The sequence below is a fragment of the Balaenoptera borealis genome (genome assembly GCF_965194805.1).
Source record: "Balaenoptera borealis genome assembly, chromosome: 6".
NCBI classification, from domain to species: Eukaryota; Metazoa; Chordata; class Mammalia; order Artiodactyla; family Balaenopteridae; genus Balaenoptera; species Balaenoptera borealis.
In genome coordinates, this window is record NC_138863.1 from 9110430 (window position 1) to 9135292 (window position 24863).

The window sequence follows — 24863 nt, forward strand, 5'->3', positions numbered from 1 at the left end:
CAATTTCAGTGCTTGTGATTGGTCTGTTCATATTTTCTATTTCTTCCTGGTTCAGTCTCGGAAGGTTGAGCATTTCTAAGAATTTGTCCATTTTATTGGCATATAGTTGCTTGTAGTAATCTCTTATGAGCCTTTGTATTTCTGCAGTGTCAGTTGTTACTTCTCCTTATTCATTTCTAATTCTATTGATTTGAGTCTTCTCCCTTTTTTTCGTGATGAGTCTGGCTAATGGTTTATCAATTTTGTTTATCTTCTCAAAGAACCAGCTTTTAGTTTTATTGATCTTTGCTATTGTTTCCTTCATTTCTTTTTCATTTATTTCTGATCTGATCTTTATGATTTCTTTCCTTCTGCTAACTTTGGGGTTTCTTTGCCAATATCACTGATGAACATAGATGCAAAAATCCTCAACAAAATACTAGCAAACAGAATTCAACAGCACATTAAAAGGATCATACACCATGATCAAGTGGGGTTTATCCCAGGAATGCAAGGATTCTTCAATATAGGCAAATCAATCAATGTGATACACCATATTAACAAATTGAAGGAGAAAAACCATATGATCATCTCAATAGATGCAGAGAAAGCTTTCAACAAAATTCAACACCCATTTATGATAAAAACCCTCCAGAAAGTAGGCATAGAGGGAACTTACCTCAACATAATAAAGGTCATATATGACAAACCCACAGCCAACATCGTCCTCAATGGTGAAAAACTGAAACCATTTCCACTAAGATCAGGAACAAGACAAGGTTGCCCACTCTCACCACTGTTATTCAACATAGTTTTGGAAGTTTTAGCCACAGCAATCAGAGAAGAAAAAGTAATAAAAGGAATACAAATCGGAAAAGAGGAAGTAAAGCTGGCGCTGTTTGCAGATGACATGATACTATACATAGAGAATCCTAAAGATGCTACCAGAAAACTACTAGAACTAATCAATGAATCTGGTAAAGTAGCGGGATACAAAACTGATGACCAGAAATCTCTTGCATTCCTATACACTAATGATGAAAAATCTGAAAGTGAAATTAAGAAAACACTCCCATTTACCACTGCAACAAAAAGAATAAAATATCTAGGAATAAACCTACCTAAGGAGACAAAAGACCCATATGCAGAATATTATAAGACACTGATGAAAGAAATTAAAGATGATACAAATAGATGGAGAGATATACCATGATCTTGGACTGGAAGAATCAACATTGTGAAAATGACTACTACCCAAAGCAATCTACAGATTCAGTGCAATCCCTATCAAACTACCCATGGCATTTTTCACAGAACTGGAACAAAAATCTCACAATTTGTATGGTAACACAAAAGACCCCAAATAGCCAAAGCAATCTTGAGAAAGAAAAACAGAGCTGGAGGAATCAGGCTCCCTGACTTCAGACTATACTACAAAGCTACAGTAATCAAGACAGTATGGTAGTGGCACAAAAGCAGAAATATAGATCAATGGAACAGGATAGAAAGGCCAGAGATAAACCCACTCACATATGGTCACCTTATCTTTGAGAAAGGAGGCAAGAATATACAGTGGAGAAAAGACAGCCTCTTCAATAAGTGGTGCTGGGAAAACTGGACAGCTATATGTAAAAGAATGAAATTAGAACACTCCCTAACACCATACACAAAAATAAACTCAAAATGGATTAAGACCTAAATGTAAGGCCAGACACCATCAAACTCTTAGAAGAAAAGTAGGCAGAACACTCTATGACATAAATCACAGCAAGATCCTTTTTGACCCACCTCCTAGAGAAATGGAAATAAAAACAAAAATAAACAAATGGGACCTAATGAAACTTGAAAGCTTTTGCACAGCAAAGGAAACCATAAACAAGACAAAAAGACAACCCTCAGAATGGCAGAAAATATTTGCAAATGAAGCAACTGACAAAGGATTAATCTCCAAAATTTACAAGCAGCTCATGCAGCTCAATATCAAAAAAACAAACAACCCAATCCAAAAATAGGCAGAAGAACTAAATAGACATTTCTCCAAAGAAGATATACAGATTGCCAACAAACACATGAAAGGATGCTCAACATCACTAATCATTAGAGAAATGCAAATCAAAACTACAATGCGGTATCACCTCACACCGGTCAGAATGGCCATCATAAAAAAATCTAGAAACAATAAATGCTGGAGAGGGTGTGGAGAAAAGGGAACCCTCTTGCACTGTTGGTGGGAATGTAGATTGATACAGCCACTATGGAGAACAGTATGGAAGTTCCTTAAAAAATTAAAAATAGAACTACCATACAACACAGCACTCCCACTACTGGGCATATACCCTGAGAAAACCATAATTCAAAAAGAGTCATGTACCACAATGTTCATTGCAGCACTATTTACAATAGCCAGGACATGGAAGCAACCTAAATGTCCATCGACAGATGAATGGATAAAGAAGATGTGGCACATACATACAATGGAATATTACTCATCCATAAAAAAATGAAATTGAGTTATTTGTAGTGAGGTGGATGGACCTAGAGTCTGTCATACAGAGTGAAGTAAGTCAGAAAGAGAAAAACAAATACCGTATGCTAACACATGTATATGGAATCTAAGGGGAAAAAAATGGTCATGAAGAACCTAGGGGCAAGACGGGAATAAAGACGCAGACCTACTAGAGAATGGACTTAAGGATATGGGGAGGGGGAAGGGTAAGCTGGGACAAAGTGAGAGAGTGGCATGGACATATAGACGCTACCAGATGTAAAATAGATAGCTAGTGGGAAGCAGCCGCATAGCACAGGGAGATCAGCTCGGTGCTTTGTGACCACCTAGAGGGGTGGGATAGGGAGGGCGGGAGGGAGGGAGACGCAAGAGGGAAGAGATATGGGGATATATGTATATGTATAACTGATTCATTTTGTTATAAAGCAGAAACTAACACACCATTGTAAAGCAATTATACTCCAATAAAGATGTTTAAAAAAAAATTAATGCACAGAAATCTCTTGCATTCCTATAAGAAAGCTCTCTCCCTCCCTGAGGGGCGGAGTGGTGGCTTTGGAAGTACTTGGGACACAAGGTCCCTCCTGACTCGGTGAGCCGCCTGGACCGGGTAAAGAAGGGGGCACTGCCTGTGCCCACGACTCTGCACGCTGGCTTGCTTCCCAGAGCTCTCAGAGCCTCCCACTGCTACCGCATCCGCTTTTGGGCACATCCGGGATGTCTGTGTTCACTGCACCTGTACTTACCGTATGGAGTTAGGGAAGATAATTTGGTGACACAGACAACTATGGAAGGTCCCTGTTGCCATACTAATCCCCCTCGGGATTTGTCATAGTGGCTCTAAGTTACCTGTGATTCTGCCTTGTCACCCAAGCTAGGAACCTGTAGTGCAAATGCCCCACTCAGCTTTGATGATGTCAGTGCACACTTATGTAAACTTGCTAGTAAATTGCAGAGCCAGGATTACAAGCCCACCCAGTCTGGCTCCCAGTGTCATGCTCTCATCCACTGGGTCATATTTAGTGGGCAGACTCTGGGGACCAGTGTTGGAGGTGGCCACTCCATGCAAGAGCACCGGCCAGCTGTTGGAACAAAGGTCTTCCCACCCCCTCATTCCTACCGATCTTGCTACAGTCCCTTCTCCCCCAAGACTGGGCATCCTCTGGGTTCTGTTGGAAGCAACCATCCCCTCATTTCTCCTGTCTCATCTGACTCTAGCTAGTTCATATCTTTCCAAAGTAACTAATGGTTTCTTTGCCACTGATGCTGCTCTGTTGGGTTTTTTTTCCAACGATGATCTTGCTTTTTCATACACTTTCCTTTGGATCTTTCAGTAAGTGTTTGAGGCCAGGGAGGAAGTTGGACTAGATATTCTCCTAGCCTCATTGCAGATGCAACATCCTGAATAACTGCACATCAGCCGTGGAGAGCCCTTTCCCCTCGCCCCCAAGAAGCAGCTCCTGCGGTCTGTCTCTAATGAACTCACCCAAAACGAGGCTGGGAGGAGGGGAAGCAGGAATTGCTGATGTTTATGTTAACCCTTTTACAATTCCTTCTCCTGAATCAGAACCCCAGATCCCTACTCAGGGGCTGTGAGTTGCCAAATCCCTCCATAGGCAATGTGCAAACTAGTCTAGAACTCTCCAGGGTTTTCTTTTACTCATAGAGGAAGACGCAGGGGAACAATCAAATGAAAAGGGACAGCAAACGATGAAGACTAACACTATCCCTTCGGTGCTAACTGCCTCACTCACCCCCATCTTGGTTTGAATCAGGCAATAAAATCATAGACGGAGAAATTTTCTCCAGCTACATGAATGCAAAGAAATATTTTGCATAGGCAACTCCCATCAGCACAGAGGGATAAACAGGATACTTATGGAATAAAGGAACTTTAGGTGATAGTCAATGAGTTTGTGAATTTAAACACATTCACTGAAGAAGCACAGTATGTTTTATTAAATTATTTTATTTGATGTAGTGTTGGCGGGGGTAGTTTTGTTTATTAGAGACCCCTCTGTTCACATATCTAATCTGCTACTCAAAACGGAAGACTTCCTGTAAATTAACCAGAGGATGCTCCCTACTGCCATTCATGTTATTATTGTCATTGCTACTATTATTAGAATTCATGGAAAATTCATGAGGGAGACAGAATGAAGACTGAGGAACGCTAATCTGTTCTTTTCTACTTTCAGGAAAACCCAAAGATGAAGCTCTGGATTTTCACTCTCCTAAACTTCCTGTGACCTGTGGTGAGGCAAAGGGGATTTTATATAAGGAGAAAATGAAACAAGGTGAGTTCCTTGATCTTCTGCTCTTTGGAAACCCTAGATGAAGGAATCACTAGAAGGGAAGAAAATATCCACGTGTGTCGTTGTTCAGGACATGGATCCTGCAAACTAGGCTGCAGAAAAAGCAGTGCTTTTTAAGAAGGAATTTTCAACCTTTTCAATGTCATGGTACATCTGATGACCAGGCCACTCCCCTCCCACATGGAAGTCATCCATGGACACTGTGACACCTGTCCTTGCCACATAAAAGGCAAATTCTGTCCCAATCCTTCACCAGTCGGGCAGGTTTTAGGGCTTCCTTCAACCTGAGAGAGGAGGAATCAGACTCCCCTGCTACTGCTGCCACCTCACAGGGAGTCTCTGGACCCAGAAAGGTGGAGAATCACAAGTAGGGGGGTGGAGGTTTAGGGTGAATTCACAGAGGATGGAAGTGGATCCAGGAATGGGCTGTCTTTACCTTACAGGCTCCTCAGAGAAGTGTATTCAGAACGAGAAGGGACTTTGGTTCACACCAAGAGAATTTGAAATTGAAGGGAAACGCAAACAATCAAAGAACTGGAAGCGGAGTGTGCTTTGCAGAGGAAAGACCCTAGAACACCTGCTGGAGGTATTGTAATAACAAGGGACACATAGATGATGAGTTTAATTCCTTGAAGGATGAGTGGAATTTCAATAACAGAAGGGTGAAGAGATTCCCATTAGGATTCCACAGCACGATTGAGAAAGAGCTAAACGATCATAGAGAAACATTGTGGGTGAGAAATTTAGGAACATAGATTGGTGCTAATGGTGGGGAACTTTAAATGCAAGGAGGGATGCAAGAAGCTTAGCCTGGTGGTATCAGAGGGGATAGGCTGGAAGGAAACTAGATGAAGACAGAGACACCTGTCTTGTTTCATTAGGAAGTGGAAACTTGGATATTTACTAGAGAAGAACCTCCAGAACAACTCCATTCATTGACCCATCCTCTCTTTCAGAAAGGACTTTTGCTCTGTCCTCCAAGAAGAAGTCTCAAGAGAGAGGTAAATAGCAGGTGAATCTCTACCACATTCTCAGTCGTCATGTTGCCAACTTTCTGTGTCCCAAGGCTTGCCTGGGAGTTCTCGACTTTCCCAGCCTCAAGTCACCTTCCCATTTCAGCACTGCATCTTCATGACAACTGCTTTAGCACACTGGTACATGTACGTGCCACCATTATTTTCAGAGTTAATTTTAAGATGGGGAAGCAAATAACTCTTTAAAATAAAGATTAGGACAAAAGCATGTGTTTTAGGAAAAGATCTGTATATTTGGATGATTACCAACAAAAGACGTCAGAAATAGCGTGCCCTAGATTGAAAAGTAGATACGGTATTGAAATAGACAAGAACGGTATAAGAAAGAATAAGAAGATCATCGTTGATTGAACTCCAAGTACTCCTCAATCCAACATGCTCATTACTGGTAGCACCAGAATGGAATAATGTGTTTGAACTGAGCTTTGTCTCTGCACAGCCTCCCTCCAGGTGAAAATGGCAGTCATCCACTGGCCGTACCCGCTGCTCCTCCCCAGCTGTCTTTACTTCCGTAAATACAACTTCCAGCCCCGAGTCCCATTCATGAGCTTCCCGTTAGATATGAACCTCCAGCAGAGGCAGTGGTGCCTCTCCCATCTTGCCCTGGAGGTTAGCCTGACACTTGGCTGGATTCATTCAAAGTTTATAAGGCAATGGTCCCCCAAAGGTGTTTACTGTATAAACCATCTTTTCCATGCTGATTTGAAATATCTTGCTATGTTTAGGGAGGCTCCTTGTAATGGCAAAAAATAGGGAAGAATACAGATGTCCATCAGTATTGTAAAATAAACTGATACATCAACAGAATAATACTTTTTAAAGATGGATGGTTTGCAGGTATAGACCCATCCTTCAGTCAGTGGAAAACCACCCAAGGGTTTTAAGGTCAAGAAAGCTTCAGGAAGCTTAAACTGGAAAGAACATGTAAAGGAGCCCAATTTTGCTTATGTGAATATGTAAGGCTATGACTAAATAAATATCTGAAAGAATCAGTGATTCTGGGATGGGATTACAGGATACATTTGACTTCCATATTATATATTTATGTACAGGTGGAATTTTTATATTGATCATTAATTACTTTTGTAACCAGAAACAAAATAAAGATATTTAAAATCCAGATCATTAATGGATGCCCCAATATTATAGTTCCTTCTTACTCATAACGCTACAAGTCAGCAAATGATAGCCAGGGGCACACTTGAGCTGCCCATTCAGTCCCCCATCAGGAGCCACATTGAGATAAAGAAAACAAAGTTTAGTTCTGATCATGAATGGACCAGTGCAGGCCTTTCCCCCAGCAACGTTTTCCAACGTGTCACTGTCGCTCTGCAGTATACCCAGTCTCCACTGGTGTCTAGCTCTGTTTATGTGTACCAGCAAGAGATCTGACGCTAAGACTAGAAACATGTGGGGCGTTTTTGTGTTTTTTTGTTTTGTTTTTTTTCTTTTTAATTTTATTCATTTATTTATTTATGGCTGTGTTGGGTCTTCGTTTCTGTGCGAGGGCTTCCCCTAGTTGTGGCAAGCGGGGGCCACTCTTCATCGCGGTGCGCGGGCCTCTCACTATCGCGGCCTCTCTTGTTGCGGAGCACAGGCTCCAGACGCGCAGGCGCAGTAGTTGTGGCTCACGGGCCCAGTTGCTCCGCGGCGTGTGGAATCTTCCCAGACCAGGGCTCGAACCCGTGTCCCCCGCATTGGCAGGCAGATTCCCAACCACTGCGCCACCGGGAAGCCCCTAAACATGTGTTTTGTGGCTGCCCTGCAGGGTGCTGCTCCCCTGACCCAAAAGGCAAAATGGGCAGCTCAGGGCCCGTGAGAGCCTCTACTTCCAGAAGGGCCCCGTATGCAGCCAAAAGTTGCTACCCTAATGGCATGTAGTGTGGGACTGATAGTTTTTGCTTTTGTTTTTTCGGGGGTTTCTTTGGACAAATTCTAGAGCCTTTTATTGAGGAGTCCCTATTCAAAGTGGGCTGATTTGCAAATAACAGCTTAAATGGGTACAAGTAAAATCTGTGAATGAGGACTATGTTACCTTCAGAACTCAAAAGGGGTAAAAATGTTGGGCAGTTGTTGTGCGATTGAGTATTCAGAGGGTCAATTATTGTTTCTTGACAGTGTCGGGAATAGAGCAGCCCTCAACTGACCAAACAAAGCCCAGCAATTTGCTGAGCTGGTAGGGCCTCGTACTGCGTGTGGGGTGATGACCCTTCCCTTTCCCTGAGTTCCTTTCTGAGTAGTTGTATATTCTGAATGAGTATGTCAAAGGGGAAGGATGTCATCAGTGTTGTGTCATACCTGTGCTCCTGGGGGAAGTCAGATGCAGTCACAATTTTGCCTGCAGAGACTGTGTGTGATGGCAAAGCTGTAGAGGTACCCCATGGTAGCCAGGTAAAGGTGTGTTGTATCCCTGCAAAGGTGGAGGCCAGCTGCAGCTGAGATGCTATTGAAATAAGCACAGAACAGAACATATTAGCCAAATCTGTGACAGTAAAGCATTTACCACTTGCTAAGTGGATGGCATCAGTAATTGCAATAATATTGGGTATAGGGACCTTAATGGGTGGGGCTCCTTTGTGAGTAACTGTATCCCACTAAATTTAAACAAGGTACCCGCTACCCTCCTAGGGGATTTACCAAACGTATAACAGAGGACAAACTGATATACCTTACCTTAACCATCAAAACTGTTGCCTTACCTAAATGCCCCAAGGTCATAACACTCTTTGCCCGAAAATATCCTGTAGTGGGCATGGATGTTCTGGCCCAACAAATAATAAAGTAAAATAAAATTAAATCTTTGACACAATCAGCTTTATAAAATGGAGCCCATGGACCTTCCTTTCTGTTAAAATAGTTGATAGAACTCAGTATCGATTAAAACAAGGCCTTCGAGGATAGAAACTTTTAATACAAGATCTATATATTTAGAGCAAGAGTGATGATCTCTACTTTTTCTCCATTTAACTGCCCAATTTGGCCTGTTCTTAAACTTGGAAAGAGTGAACGGTGCCTCAGGGCGGATGCCCGCGACCTCAGTGCCGTGGCGTGGCAGCCAGCCACACAGCTCAAAGCGTAAGCCAGCAGGGAGCAGAGCCAGTTAGCAATCCATAGCAAGAGGAGAAAGACCCCTGGGTGGGGGGGGGGGGGTCACCCAGACTCCTGCTTGCTAACCCAAGTGGGTTCAGATAGTGAAACCAATGATGCAACACATGTACCAAGAGAGAATGAAAGATCTATTACCCACATACAGAGTCTTTCTGGGAAGAGGCAAGGTAGGCCACCCAAGCTGATCTGAAAATGGCTTGAGCTAAGAGAGGGTGTAGCCCAACGTTTTATTATGGTGGGGCAAGGTGAGGACCCCCTTGCCGGGGCGGGGTCTGTCTGGCTTGAACGTCTCACTGTGGTCGAGGGAGGGAGATCATGAGCTTTCCCATCACCTTGCCCAGATGTGCCAAGAGGGGAAGTTGAGCTTGAAGCCATCAACAGTCACATGAAAGCCGGAGTCAAACTCTTTATTACAGAATGTGATTGTGGGGTTGTATGTCCTTTCTCTACCATTTCTTTTTTTTTTTTTTTTAAACATCTTTATTGAGGTATAATTGCCTTACAATAGTGTGTTAGCTTCTGCTTTATAACAGAGTGAATCAGTTATACATATACAATATGTTCCCATTTCTCTTCCCTCTTGCATCTCCCTCCCTCCCACCCTCCCCATCCCACCCCTCTAGGTGGTCACAAAGCACCGAGCTGATCTCCCTGTGCTATGCGGCTGCTTCCCACTAGCTATCTATTTTACATTTGGTAGTGTATATATGTCCATGACACTCTCTTACCCTGTCTCATCTCACCCCACCCCCTCCCCATATACTCAAGTCCATTCTCTAGTAGGTCTGTTCTACCATTTCTTTATCATATCATGTGTGCTGGAAACTTTCACTCCAGAGTATGGCAAGGGTGGTGGGGTGAGGAGTGGCAATGGTGCTCAAGGCTCTGGACCCAACCGGGGTCTCAGCCAGGAGGAGTGGGCCGGCCTGGGCTATCTGGGAACTGGCATCTGTATTCTGGACCAGGGCAGGCCAGGTGTCCAGTCAGAGGCAAGAATGGCCGTAGAGTGTCAACCCCAAGAACAGAGAAAGGCAGACTGACAAGTTCAGGATGGGAAGGCCAGAAAGATTCCCTGACATTCAGGGTCGGGGAGTCCTCCTTATGAGGCCCTGGGGCCTAGTAAGTGGAGGGGTTGAGCAGGAAGCCTCCCCAGTTAAGAGAGATGAACAGAGTCCCGGATCAAGAAGATTTTTCACTCTGGCTGAGTGGCTAGTTTTGCGAATGGACAAAACATGTCCATCCCTTAGGCCCTTGCCCAGGTCCTCATATTTGTATTATGGACGGTTGAGGGTAGTGGCAGGGTTTCTCTCCTTGGGTGTAAGTGATTCCCAGGCCCTTCGAGCCTTTGCTCCAGCTCCTGATGGTCTATTTCCTGACCACCTTCCATCCATCTGGGGGGGACAGTATCACAGTCGGGCAAAGGCAGAAGGACCCCTCTTCCTGACTCCCACCTTTAGTGCAGAAAAAATGTTCCCTTGGGTGCGTGGAGCCCAACACTGTCTGTCTTGTGGGGCTGGGAGCAGAACCGGGGTTCCTGCCTGTGAATATTTGTCCAGCCGTAAAGACCGTGTTCCTCACATAAATCACTTGTAGAATTTACTACATTTTAAGGCCATGAGAAAGACCCCTGTGGTTCCTCAGGCCCCCCAAACAACACATTTACACAGCAACTCTCTGTCTTTGTATATCTTTCTTTCTGTGTGTCAGCATAACATCAGAGACTGTTCTCTGAGTTGCCAACACGTTTGCCTGGCACGGCGCACAGCGGATGAGAACAGCTCTGACCCAGGCACGGGCAGCCTTGGGGCCAACCTAACTCAGGTACTAATTTACTTTGACTGCAGAGAAAAAGCATTCCTCCTTTCCAAGGCTCGTCAGATGAGACAGTTGCCCAAAGCTGTATTTTCTCCAATTTCGTGTACTTACAAACCCGCCCCGGGATCCTGTTAAAAGGCGAATTTCGATTCAGTAGGTCTGCGAGTCTAACCAGCTCCCAGACAATCGCTGGTCCTCAGACCACGCTTGGTGTAGTAAGGACTTAAATGACCTTCCGGCCCCTTCCAGCTCTGACAATCTGTGGTTCACGCGGCAATGTGGCAATTCTTGCCGCCTGCTCTTCCGCGATGGCAAGGCCGGGCTCGTCCTCCGTCTGTGGGCGTTCCCAGTGCGCGCCCCGCTGGGTCAGCCCGAAGCGTCTAGTGGGACACGAACTCCGCCATGCTCCAGATTCCCGCAGTGTCAGTGTCCGCGGTTCTTTCTGATCCCAGCGATGCCCGCATTATCTCCCTTTCTAGCAGGAAAACTCCAGGGAATGTGAGGTATGCTGTAGAGGGGGGCCGCTGCTCTGCTGTGACACTTGTCCAAGGGCCTTTCATGAGGACTGTCACATCCCACCTGCGGAGACTGAGAGGTTAGTGAGACGCAGCCCCGCCTCGTGCGCGTACACTTCGCCCAGGCTCCGCCTCTGGTCGCGCATCTCCAGGTGGAAGAGCAGGACCTGTGAGCACCCTGGGCTCGGTGTGACCCCGTGCAGCCCAGTGGGGCAGCAGCCTGTGTTCCCTCTGGTATCAGTGTCTGAGTCCGTGTCTGAGCCACCCTGACTGCCACTGCCTCTGGGAGATGGCCTTTCCTAGTTTCGTAACCCAGACTCCTGTCCAAGGAGGGTAAGGGACGAAAAACACCAGTTGTCTGTGTTCTGTGAGTATTCAGAACAGGCAGGAAACGTGGCCTGCTTCTCCCATTTCCCCAGGGTCTCAACAGGCTGATGGAGCCTGGGTACCCCAGGGATTTAAGACCCAGTTTCCAATACTTGGGCCTGGTGGGCAGGGCCCCCTGTGCTCCCAGCAGCTCTGAGGGGGGGGGGAGGAGAGCCCACCACTCACCCTGACACCACCTGACACCACACGGACCCCTTTGTCTCTGCCTTGATGGGAGATCCCCCCCCTTGGGGGTCTTGGAGACTCTGGGAGGTGTCCCCTTCATCCCCGGCTGCGCCCATCAGCCATTCCTGAAAGGAAAACGGTGACTGTTTCCAGGGACCTTGCCCTCGCTCACTTATGCCCGGCCCCTCAGGAGCCCGTGGAGTTGCACTTTCTGCAGGATGAAGGAGTCTTCTGGAAGCCAGCAGTGTCTCGGGCAATCTGGGGTCCTGGCAAGGCAGATGCAGCCCGAGGAGCAGTTGGTGAGTCGGATGGGAACCCCAAGCCTACCCCATTCCACTCAAACAGGCAAAGGGTCCAGGGAAGGGCACCCAAAGGAAGCCTGCAGTGTCTCACTTCAGAGGATGGAGCTTCAGTGCCCAAACATGGAGGACAAACAGAATTCAACCACCACCCCACCCCCCCATCATGGTGCATTGGCAAACGGGGTCGGAAGTCTGGTTGTGTTTGGCTGCTCCTGTCTGTGGTACTTGGGCAAAGGCTTGGCTTCACTTTCTCCAAATAACATTTCCCTTTAAATCCCTCTTCGCACTTCACAGAAATGTGAGTTTCTCCTCTTGAAAGCCTACTGTCATCCACAAAGCTCTTTCTTTACGGAGACCCCATGTAATGTAAGTCCTATTAGATGTTTCTCATCCTCTGGGCATCTCTCTGATGTTAAACTCATTCTAGAAACATGGAGTGTGCATCCTGCAGGCACCTCTGTTTGCAGAGAGCAGAGGTTTAGCTGCAGACTCTGGAGTGGCACTGCCTGATTCAAACTCCACCCCATTGCATACCAGCTCTGGGACACAGACGAGTTGCTTCTCCTGCCCTGTATCTCAGTTTCTCCTTCTCTTCTGTGGGAATGTCTTTCTTAGAGAGAGCATAGGGTTGAGGGTACAGACTCAGGAGACTTGAACTGCGGGTTCAATGTAGCTCTACCAGTTTTTAGCTGTGAAATCTTGGGTAGGTTACTTAACTTCTCCATCCCTTGGTTTCTCATCAATAAAACAGGGGTAATTATAGTACCAATCTCTTAGGGTTGTTGTGGAGATCCTATGTTAGTATAGTGGCAAAGCTTAGGACAATGCCTGGCACATAGATGTCGGATGTTATTATCAGTATTACCCTGGACGTAAAGGCTTGTGTTGGATCCATTTCAGCGATGGTGGCTATGCTAACATCACCTCTTTGATGGCTTTGCCCCTAGATTCGAGATTATGGTGAACCCTTTAGGGAAGCCATGTGGTTGGACCTGGTTAAGGAAAGGCTGGCTGAGAAAGTGTACACAGTGGCCTGGTTTCTACGGGACATGCGCCTGATATTTCGCAACCATAAAACATTTTACAAGGTAAAGGGCATTTCCTGCCTCCGTTTCACATGCTTTCTACTTTCCCCTCATTTCTGGCGCAGCAGAGCTTTGCAAGAATCTTACCCAGTCTTGTCCCGGGGAGAGCTCAAAAAGACAAGGATTGTAGAAGGAAACTGCCTCCAAATCCCAGAGGTGGAGAGGAGGATGTCAAAAAGAACAGCAAGCAGGACAGGGAAGGATCCTTGTGAACGGTACCTGAAAAAAGAAATCCATCCTCAGTTTCAGAAAGATACGCTACTCCCACCGAGTAGTCAATTTCATCCTACCTCCTTGTTCAAACTAGGGGGAAGGCAGTTGATGCTTACATGGTCCTTCATGCCTCAGAAACACGGAAATAAATGAATTAATTAATTTAAATGAAATAACTTAAACATTCAGGATGTTCATGCTTGGATTTTACTCTTGAATTTCCCAGTGGACTCAAACATCCGGATTTGCCTTCAGCTGGTGTCGGCTCCATCCTTCGTTAGTAGGGAGAGTCAACGAGCTGAGCTACCTTGCAATCCAAGGCATTCTTAACTTTAGTTTATTGAGTTTGCCCTGATTTTTACTCTCACTTATACAGATATCTCTTGGGACAGATCTAGGGTAGATTCTCATCTCCACCCAGCCTCCTTCCTCTCCTGCATGCCACAAGTTGGCATGTTCATGAGCCACAGACTGTAAACTGGTGTCCATCCATGGAGCTGGAGGGGAAAGAGTCAAGCCAGGGAGCCCCTTGATGCCTGGCACAGTCTTAGCCTTGGAGAACAGAAGGGTCATCCTGTCTTCAGAGAGTGGGCTTTCAAGAAAAGCTTTATCTTTCTCTGTTTTGCACCAAACTCGGGCTTTGCAGGGGTCAAAATCGGCTCATCGGTCCAGATCGCCTGTCAGGCAAGTTAACAACCGGTCAGAGTCTCATGCATTTGAACATTTGAGCGGCAGGCAGCATCTTCCCACCTATTCTGCCTGACGGCTGGGGAAACACAGCATCTGGGAAAGGGAGGACAGGGCTCCTGAAAAAGCACGAGCGATTTGCTGGTCCTAATCCTTCGTCCTTAGACCTCTGTGTGTTTGCTTTTTTCTCTTTCAGGCTTCCGACTTTGGTCAGGTAGGACTGGATTTAGAGGCAGAATTTGAAAAGAACCTCAAAGAAGTGCTTACTTTTCATGAAGCCAATAAGAACAGCTTCCAGATTCCTCCTTGATCCTGTTCTGGACGAACTAAGGCATCCCAACTTCAGGATCCAGATGATGTGGCCCTGGCCATCCTTAGATTGCCAACGAGTCTGGAATGTTATTGGCTGCCTCTTGACTCAAATCCAGACCCTTCAGAGCATTGCCACACCCTCCACCGCCTTTTATTGTTTCTTTTTATATTTCGCACCTCAAAAGAGTTAAATATTTCCTTAATACTATTAAATACCCCATCACAGTTCATATTCTCCCCATTGTCTCATAAATCTTTTTACAAGTGTTGTTTGAATTGGGATCCAAACAGCTTCCACACACTGAATTTGGCTAATCTATCTCTTAAGGCTCTTTTGATCTGTAAATTCCCCACTGCCTTTTTTGCTTGCTGTCTACTCTTTGGATAACCTGGGGTCTTTGTCCTATAACATTTTTCATATTCTGGATTTTTCTACATCCCCTTAGTGGCATGTTTTTTTCTCCCTGGCATTTTTTGTAAAGTAGAAGTTAGAACTAGAGGCTTGCTTAGATTCAGGTTTGGGTGGGCGAGGGGTGGAGGGATATTTCGATTTGGCTTTTTAGTAAAGAGACTTCACAGGGGGATCTGTGTATTCGTTTGTAATGTTAAGATCATCCAGCAGGTTCAGGTGTTACCAGCCTGACCCATCTGTTATACATCACCCTTTCCCCTAATGATTTTAGCAGCCACTGATGCTCATTGCCTAAGCACATTTCACTAGGGTTTGCAAAATAATGATTTTTTTTGGCTGCGTCAGGTCTTCGCTGCTGTGCATGGGTTTTCTCTAGTTGCTGCGAGCGGGGGTTACTCTTCGTTGCGGTTTGCGGGCTTCTCATTGCGGTGGCTTCTCTTGTTGCGGAGCATGGGATCTAGGTGCGTGGGCTCAGTAGTTGCGGCACGCAGCCCCTAGAGTGCGTGGGCTTCAGTAGTTGCGGCTCATGGGCTCAGTAGCTGTGGCTCGCAGGCTCTAGGGTGCAGGCTCACTAGTTGTGGCACATGGACTTAGTTGTTCCGTGGCATGTGGGATCTTCCTGGACCAGGGATCGAACCCATGTCCCCTGCACTGGCAGGTGGATTCTTAACCACTGCACCACCAGGGAAGTCCCCAAAATGATGATATTTAGATTCTGTTATTCATTCTATATTTATTAGTCAGAATTCTTCTGCAAAGAGCTTCCCTTCAATAACATTTGGTTAGCTTGAAATACAGTTTGTATAGGAAATGCAAGATAAATGATGGATCTTTATTTAAAGTGTTCAAATTAATGAATTGTTTCCCTAATAGCCTCTAAAGATAAGCAAGGAGTTTTTTTCCTTTAACGTATCTTGAGCTCATGGATTTAAATATATTTAATATGCTCTAGACCATTGCAGTTAATATCTTTATTGCTGCTCAAATTGCTTATCTTCAGTGAGTGAGAGTCTCTTCAAGTTGGTTCCTGAGTTGTTTTGAAGTGACCCCAGCACTCTTTGATAGTGTATTAGCTACCTATTGCTGTGTAACAAATGACCCCAAAGTTTAGTGGCTTCAAGGAACAATCATTTTATGGCTCACTAGTCTGTGGGTCAGGAATTCAGGCAGTCCTCCATGTGGATGCCTTATCTTTGCTCCACATCGTATTGATTAAGCCCTTTCATGCTTGCACAGTGTCACTTCTGCCACATACCATCGGTCTAAGCAAATCACTGGGCCAAATTCAAAAGGAGGGGAAATAGGCTGTACCTCTTGATGAGATGAATGTCAAACTCACATTACAAAGGGAATGTTGCTTGGGAAGAAATGTTGCCACCGTCTTCAGAAACACCCTACCATAGCCCACCCTCTGACCACAGCAATTCACATCCTTCCCACATGCAAAGGACACTCACCGCCTGCCCCCCCCCCCCCCGCAAGAAGTCTCACTCATTGCAGCACTGGATCAAAGTCCAGGACCTCAGCATCTAAATCAGGTTCAGATCAGATAAGTTTCCTTAGGTGTGGTTCCTTGGATGTGGCCCCTCAGGTGCACCTCCTCCAGAACCAAAGACCTGTGAACTGAAGGACAAGTTAGTCTTTCCAAATATAATGATGATACAGAATAACCACTGTAGACACTTGCATTCAAACAGGGGGAAATGGGTAGCACATAGCAGTCACTGGTCCACAGCAATTTAGAAATCAAGTGAGGTGCATGTTGCCAGGTCCCCCAATCCCGGGACAGAGAACATTCCTTGATAATCCCATGAGTTATAAATATTATATCCCTCTAATTCCCATCCAACACCACAGGCTTCTTCCATATTTTCCTCCAGGCGATATCTGTGTCTCTCTTGTCCAATAATATGTTTACTCATTTGCTCAAATCTAAACTACAACAATAATAGTTTCAGAATTTCTATACTCATACCACTATGAAAACAAAACTAAGCCGAATTCTAAATTTGTGTGGAATTTATTTTTGTTTCTGTTATATATTCAATATACCATTGCAGAGAGTATTTTTTCAGGATTTTGCATTTGTATTTATAAATGAAATAGTTCTGTAAGTTTTCATATATTGCCATAGTCAGATTTAGAGTGATCCTAGCTTGGTAAAATAACTCATGAAACTTTATATCTTTTTATATGTTCTGAAATAGTTTACAGCATTTTAAATTAACCAACTCTTAAAATGATATAGCCTAGAGTACTTTGGGGAGATAATATTGACCACATCCTCTGTCTTCCCATGGTGATTAGACTATTCAGATATTCTACTGCTTTTTTTTTTAAATAGATCTTTATTGGAGTATAATTCTTCACAATACTGTGTTAGTTTCTGTTGTACACCAAAGTGAATCAACCACACGCATACATATGTCCCCATATCCCCTCCCTCTTGCGTCTCCCTCCCACCCTCCCTATCCCACCCCTCTAGGTCATCGCAAAGCACCGACCTGATCTCCCTGTGCTATGCTGCTGCTTCCCACTAGCTAACTATTTTACATTCGGTAGTGTATCTATGTGGATGCTACTCTCACTTCGCCCTAGCTTCCCCCTCCCACCCCATGTCCTCAAGTCCATTCTCTATGTCTACATCTTTATTCCTGCCCTGCAACTAGGTTCATCAGTATCATTTTTTTTAGATTCCATATATATGCGTTAGCATATGGTATTTGTTTTTCTCTTTCTGACTTATTTCCCTCTGTATGACAGACTCTAGGTCCATCCACCTCACTACAAATAATTCAATTACATTTCTTTTTTATGGCTGAGTAATATTCCATTGTATATATGTACCACATCTTCTTTATCCATTCATCTGTCGATGGACATTGAGGTTGGTTCCATGTCCTGGCTATTGTAAATACTGCTGCAATGAACATTGTGGTACATGACTCTTTTTGAATTATGGTTTTCTCAGGGTATATGCCCAGCAGTGGGATTGCTGGGTTATATGGTAGTTCTATTTTTAGTTTTTTAAGGAATCTCCATACTGTTTTCCATAGTGGTTGTATCAATTTACATTCCCACCAGCAGTGCAAGAGGGTTCCCTTTTCACCACACCCTCTCCAGCGTTTACTGTTTGTAGATTTTTTGATTATGGCCATTCTGACCAGTGTGAGGTGATACCTCATTGCAGTTTTGATTTGCATTTCTCTAATAATTAGTGATGTTGAGCATCTTTTCATGTGCCTCTTGGCCATCTGTATGTCTTCCTTGGTGAAATGTCTATTTAGGTCTTCTGCCCATTTTTTAATTGGATTGTTTCTTTTTTTGATATTGAGCTCCATGAGCTGTTTGTATACTTTGGAGATTAATCCTTTGTCTGTTGTTTCATTTGCAAGTATTTTCTCCCATTCTGAGGGTTGTCTTTTTGTCTTGTTTATGGTTTCCTTTGCTGTGCAAAAGCTTTTAAGTTTAATTAAGTCCCATTTGTTTATTTTTGTTTTTATTTCCATTACTGTAGGAGGTGGGCCAAAAAAGATCTTGCTGTGGTTTATGTCAAAGAGTGTTAGCAAGCATCATACTCAATGGTGAAAAATTGAAAGCATTTCCACTAAGATCAGGAACAAGACAAGGATGTCCACTCTCACCACTCTTATTCAACATAGTTTTGGAAGTCCTAGCCATGGCAATCAGAGAAGAAAAGGAAATAAAAGGAATCCAAATTGGAAAAGAAGAAGTAAAACTGTCACTCTTTGTAGATGACATGATACAATACATAGAAAATCCTAAAGATGCCACCAGAAAACTACTAGAACTAATCAATGAATTTGGTAAGGTTGCAGGATACAAAATTAATGCACAGAAATCTCTGGCATTCCTATACACCAACAACGAAAATTCAGAAGAGAAATTAAGGAAACAATCCATTTACCATCGCAACAAAAAGAATAAAATACCTAGGAATAAACCTGCCTGAGGAGACTAGAGACTCGTACTCAGAAAACACTGATGAAAGAAATCAAAGATGACATAAACAGATGGAGAAATATACCATGTTCTTGGGTTGGAAGAATCAATATTGTGAAAGTGACTATACTACCCAAAGCAATCTACAGATTCAGTGTAATCCCTATCAAACTACCAATGGCATTCTTCATAGAATTAGAACAAAAAATTTTACAATTCGTATGGAAACACAAAAGACCCCAAATAGCCAAAGCAATCTTAAGAAAGAAAACCGAAGTTGGAGGCATCAGGCTCCCCAACTTCAAACTATACCACAAAGCTACAGTAATTAAGACAGTATGGTACTGGCACAAAAACAGAAATATAGATCAATGGTACAGGATAAAATGCCCAGAGATAAACCCACGCACATATAGTCACCTAATTTACAACAAAGGAGGCAAGAACATACAATGGAGAAAAGACAGCCTCTTCAGTAAGTGGTGCTGGGAAAACTGGACAGCTACATGTAAAAGAATGAAATTAGAACACTCCCTAACACCATACATAAAAATAAACTCCAAATGGATTAAAGATCTAAATGTAAGACCAGACACTATAAAACTCTTAGAGGAAAACATAGGGAAAACACTCTACTGCTTTTTGAATCAGTTCCACTTTTATATTTTTCTCAGAAGTCATCTACTGCATTTATTGTTTATAGTTGGTCTTATTTCTATCATTTTATTCTTTCTCTTTTGAATATGTTCATATTTTTTGTCTACTTTTTCTTTGTTTTCATCTTCTTTTCTGGAAAGCATTGTAACAGTAATTCTTCTATTTACCTGCAAGTTTTCCAAATCTATTTTTAATTTATTCTTCAAAAGTCATAGCCAAAAATAAAATATTTTAATGTGCCATATATTTAAGCCAAGGTGTTTGTCACTTTTATACCCACCAGCTCCCTAATTCCTGTCTATCCACTGTATAATAATATAGATATTCATTATCATTAATTTTTCTGTCTTTTACTCTATATTAATTATTTTAATTTTATTCAATTATTTATGTCATTATTTTGCTATTTTTATATTATATATATAAATTATAATCATGTCAAATATCATATAACATAATTCAAAAGCAAATATTAAAAATTTGTGTTATGATAATCCATATTCATGAGAACAATATTAATGTTTTCTGTTCTTACATTTAAGTTTCCCCACTGGTCTTTTCTTGCCATGATATCTCCATACTTCTTTTTTTGATCCATCTTTCTGTTGACTGAAGTATATCTTTAAGTAATTTTAAAAGAAGAGTACATGCTTGGTGTGTTTTCTGAGTCTTTGCATATCTCAGAATGTCTTCTGTTGTTTTCATTAACTAACAACATATTGCACTACAATATATATTTTATCACAACTTCTCATCTTCAAAATTGATTTAGACTTTGTTCCACTGTCTTTGAGCATTTTGTTCTACAACTCTAATGTCTGAGTTCAGTCAGAATTCTGTTTCTTTGCTAGTGTGTGAAAATGTATGAAATTCCCCCTTTATCTTTGTAATTATGTGTTTAGTTATTTTTGGCAGAATCGGATTCAGTGTAATATTCTTACCATTGATATTGCCTGGCACACTGAGCCTTTTCAATATACATATCTGGTTCTGTTTTCAGCTCCATTAAATCTTTCTGATCCATTTGTTCTGGGCTTACTTTCAAGAATATCCTTTATCCATGCTCTGTCCTCCCTATTTATCACTTTAAAAAGGAGAAGATATTTCAGAAAGCACTCTTCCTCTTAGGCCATTAGTATGAGACTTAAATATACTAACTTTAAACAATTGCAATTCTATGGTCAATATTTTAAACCTAACAATCTTTTAGCATTTTAACAGTGCTAATTGCGGGCTTCCCTGGTGGTGCAGTGGTTAAGAATCTGCCTGCCAATGCAGAGGACACGGGTTCAAGCCCTGGTCCAGGAAAATCCCACATGCCCAGGAGCAACTAAGCCCATGCGCCACAACTACTGAAGCCCGTGTGCTCTAGGGCCTGCATACTTCAACTACTGCGCCCGCGTGCTGCAACTACTGAAGCCTGTGCGCCTAGAGCCAGTGGTCCGCAAGAAGAGAAGCCACCACAGTGAGAAGCCCGCACACCACAATGAAGAGTAGCCCCTGCTCTCCACAACTAGGGAAAGCCCGGGCACAGCAATGAAGACCCAACACAGCCAAAAATTTTAATTAATTAATTAATTAATTAAATAAAATTCGAACTCCCTTACTCTTGTTCTAAAAAAAAAAAGAAAAGAAAAGCACAAACACTATTCACTTTGCCACTGTGGTGTGACACTTGAGATAATGAAATCCAAGGAAGCCATTGTCTTACACACTTTTCCCTGGTCTCAGGGGTCCGTTGCATCTCAGGAGCCATCTAGAAAAGGGAGTACCACTCAGTGAGGCCCTCCCAGACTGGACTCCTCGGGCCACGTGCCAACGGCCATCCTAGCTGGATAGAACCAGAGCTAGGACACACTGGCACTGGAGACACCTCACCCCACGAGCAGCCGCTGGCATCTGATTATATACAGAGAGGTTGAGCAGAGACGCCACAGGAACTCTCTCCTCCATCACCCAGATGTCACACGGAGGCCAATTTTCCAGAAGATAGCACGGGGCCTCAAGAAAGAACTCAGCGGCGAGGACAGTGGCCCAGACTGGACACGGGGCTTGAGGATCAGCAGGAAGGAGTGGCTGCATGTCCAGAATGTCAGCTGATACCAGAACTCATCTGTCCCGCCGCCCTGGGACAGTGTCTGTTTAATGTGGAGTGACTGTGTGACACGCCAAATGCTGTGGCATCTAGGGAGTGGGATGAGGCAGAAACATCCTTATTTCACAAGGGCAACAGTGAGGTTCTCCAGGCTCCACGGCCCGGGGGCAGAGGCAGAGCAACCAGGCACTGCGGTTGCATTGTCCAGATCCAGGGCTGCAACTGCGCCCAGCTGTCGAGGTGCGGATGGAGGGGCTGCCTCAGCTGGCCCTAGGAATATGTTCTGGACTGATTCACGGGCCCATGAAAATGGGCTGGGGAGCAGGGGAGCCCAGTCTCTCTGCCCTCAAGCAGGTAGGTTCTGGCGGCCAGTGAAAAGGGCTTCAGGTTCATGGGCACCTGTTAGTACTTACCGGAAGGAAAAGCCAGAGATGCTCCGGCACATCCTGAGGGTTAGGAGTATTCCAGTGTGAGAAGCACATCCTCTTAAAAAGTAAGACAGAGGATTGGTCCTAACATGAAGCAGGCGGGCCACCCCTCAGCACCTACAAATGCTGAGCACCTACAAATGCCAATGCAGCCTAAATTTTCCCAGACGCAGCCAAAGGGCAGATCTGGCTATTTCTGTATCTGCAGCGTGACCCTGTTTTTTTTGCATAGCCAGTGCCTGATATCAAAGCCATCTCAGTTTCCAGTTGCTCAAAGCAGTTTTCCCTGGACCCTCTAGCCCTGGTTCTGAGCTCTTTGGAGAATTCGGACAGAGCAGAACGCAGAGAGGTTCTCCTACTCCCTCTCGGAACCCAGCAGGCTCTCTGGACTTCTGCAGGCGATGGTACAAGGCTGCCTCACCACCAGAGGGCAGTGTGAACCCTCTCCAGAGGTGCTAGGTAGTAAAGCTCCTGCAGGAACTAGGCACTAGAAGAGGTAGTGAGGGCTTTTAAGGGGGCAGAGGTGCTCTGAGAGGCTCTGTAATTGAGCATCCAGTAGCAGGAAAGCCAACCAAGGACGTGTGCCAGGTCGTCCTCAGATTAGGTGAGCTAAGAATAGCCAGCAGGACTGTCATGGTTAGGCACACGCTTGGGCCTCTGACATTTAGGTGGAGATTTCCTTACGGTGACAGGAGGGCCCTTCTGTCCTTTACCACAAGCTTCCAACCTCACAGCTAGCAAAATGTAACAACGGAGGTGTGATAAGCAACGTGGCTGGAGAGACGGCCGTGCAGTCTAGTTTTTCATTTAAACGGGTTGGGGTCTGGTGGTAGGCCCACCCTGAAGACGGCCAGTGGCATCCTCAGACTTGGATTCTAGAAGCTCTCATTTTTAAGAATGTCCCATGAGACCTGCTCTCCAGGAGGCTGAAGGGTGGGGATCTGGTGAGGAAGCTGCACCAGTAAAGCGGTCTTTGGTCCTAATAAAGTAAATTTGACCAGATGGTGTTTGAAGAGGGGTCCCCTGAGATGGCTGCCCATCTGACTGTTTCCCGTTGAAAGGGTCCATGGACCACCGCTTCAGAATCACCAGGGAGCTTGTGAGGATGCAGATTCCGAGGTCCCTGGTCCTGGAGGAGAATTTCTATGATTGAGGACCAGGAAGTAGTGTTTTTAACAAGTTTTCTAAGTGACCCTTTTCTGCCCCAATTCAGTTTGGCATCCATTTTCCTAAGATAAGACTGGTCTTTATCTTTTGACAAAGGAACAAATCTAACCAATGTATCCGTGGTGCCAGCAGGAGCCGAGGAACCTGCAACTTAATAGCGAGAGCTGGCTCAGCCCTCTGTTTGTGGTTTGGTTGATTTCGTGGTTATTTTGTTTAACTTTAATGTTTTGTAGTTTACTTAAGCATTTATTTCAGTATAATTGGTTTTCAGAATTAGTAAGAAGAGAAGAATGAAGCCATTTGCAAAAGAAAAAACTAAACCAGGAAGAGAAAGCAGCTGAGAGTAAGAGGGAAGGGAAGACTAGAAGAAAAGGCAGCCCAGTGGGCCAGACTGGGCGAGGGGGGAGGGGCAGAAGCATACGAGAGAGGAAAAAAAGATCATTCGTGAGCAGCTGCCAACAGGACTTCAGAAAGATGGATCTTTAAGATGTTCTACTGTGGGTCAATCTCAAGAGACTTGAGATGTTTACATTCATTCTGAGGCTTTTTTTGGATGTTGGGCTGGTATCACACTTGAATGTGAAATCACCCTGAGGTGGCCGCCAGGCACCCCCGTTATCTGTGGGCGACAGGCAGTTATGAAAAACAAGGAATTCAGAATACTGACAGGTCCCGGGGTAGAAATGCTTTACTGCAGTGTCTGCACAGGGAAGCAAGAAGGAAAGACAGGAGGGGCCCAGAGCCAAGGACCAGAGGCCCCAAGGAGGCACTGAAGCAGCGACGTCTTGACAGAAGCACTGGTGACACCCACCCTCTAGGGACCAGGTGAGGAGGGGAGACAGGAGCTGGGGGTTGCACCTAGTATAACCACCTCTTCCGTGCTTCAAAGGATCAAGTTCCACTGTCTGGGCTTTCCAGGGGGTGAAGTGGGGATGGGAGAGAAGGAACGCTGTGGCAGGAGAGGGGAGCGGGAGGTGATGTATGGGGGGGGGGTCTACTCTAGGCTTCAGCTTCCATCCTAAAATACATAAGATCAAAGCACACCTTACCCTGAAGAACTCATTTCCTTCTGACACCCGCTCCTGACCCCCAGGCAAGATTCATAGTTCTATCGAGCTGGCAGAGTCCTTCTACTTAACTTTCTTCTCTTTACGGAAGTCATTTCTTGAGAACTAGTAAGCCTGGCTTGGGCTTTGTTCTGCTAAGAACAGCACTGCCTCCAGCGCTGGAGTATGTCAAGTTTTCCTTCACTGACAGATAATGGAGGCTGCCCGGCCCCAAATTAATCATCCCAGTTTCTCAGAAGGGAAGAAGCATCATCCGATCCAACCATGTATGCAAAGTGCCTGGCACGCAGTGGCAGCTCAATAAAGCTAAGTCATTGCCATCCTGGAGGTCAGCCAGAGCTCCTTGCCCTTGACCTGTGTGTCCCAGGGCCGCCCCCACCACCCTGCCCATCAGTGGCCCATGGAGCTGAGGTCCCATCATGCTTCAGCCCAGGCACAGCACGAGTGACCAGCTTCTGTCACGCTGGCCAGAATCCACAACCCCCGCTGAGCTCAGGCAGGGGCACCTCCAAAGAGAACAGGGACCCCAGCCCAGGGGACTAGGGACTGAGGGAAGCTGCAAGGGTGGAATTCCTGAGATTGGCTGCCTCTTGTTCTTCGTTTTCCTTTCAACCTTTTTTTAAAGGGGCGAAAGGGGGAGTTTTTCTCAGA

General features: G+C 44.7%; 1 protein-coding gene across 10 annotated transcripts in view; it reads left to right on the forward strand.

The window, feature by feature from the left end:
* Window positions 1-24863, forward strand: part of SP110 (SP110 nuclear body protein) — a 55749-nt gene that overhangs the window by 28487 nt on the left and 2399 nt on the right. For 2 of the 10 annotated variants that reach the window (XM_082396179.1, XM_082396184.1), the window contains 9 exons: window positions 4684-4782; window positions 5244-5386; window positions 5757-5801; window positions 10650-10763; window positions 11237-11352; window positions 12015-12123; window positions 12421-12492; window positions 13074-13214; window positions 14308-14653. In XM_082396179.1, the coding sequence (XP_082252305.1) occupies window positions 4684-4782; window positions 5244-5386; window positions 5757-5801; window positions 10650-10763; window positions 11237-11352; window positions 12015-12123; window positions 12421-12492; window positions 13074-13214; window positions 14308-14421 (953 nt within the window). In that variant the 3' untranslated portion in view covers window positions 14422-14653. Of the gene's footprint in view, window positions 1-4683; window positions 4783-5243; window positions 5387-5756; window positions 5802-10649; window positions 10764-11236; window positions 11353-11977; window positions 12124-12420; window positions 12493-13073; window positions 13215-14307; window positions 14654-18352; window positions 24855-24863 lie in introns of those variants that run through there. The other 8 variants (XM_082396180.1, XR_014245889.1, XR_014245890.1 and 5 more) reach the window with 8 other exon arrangements.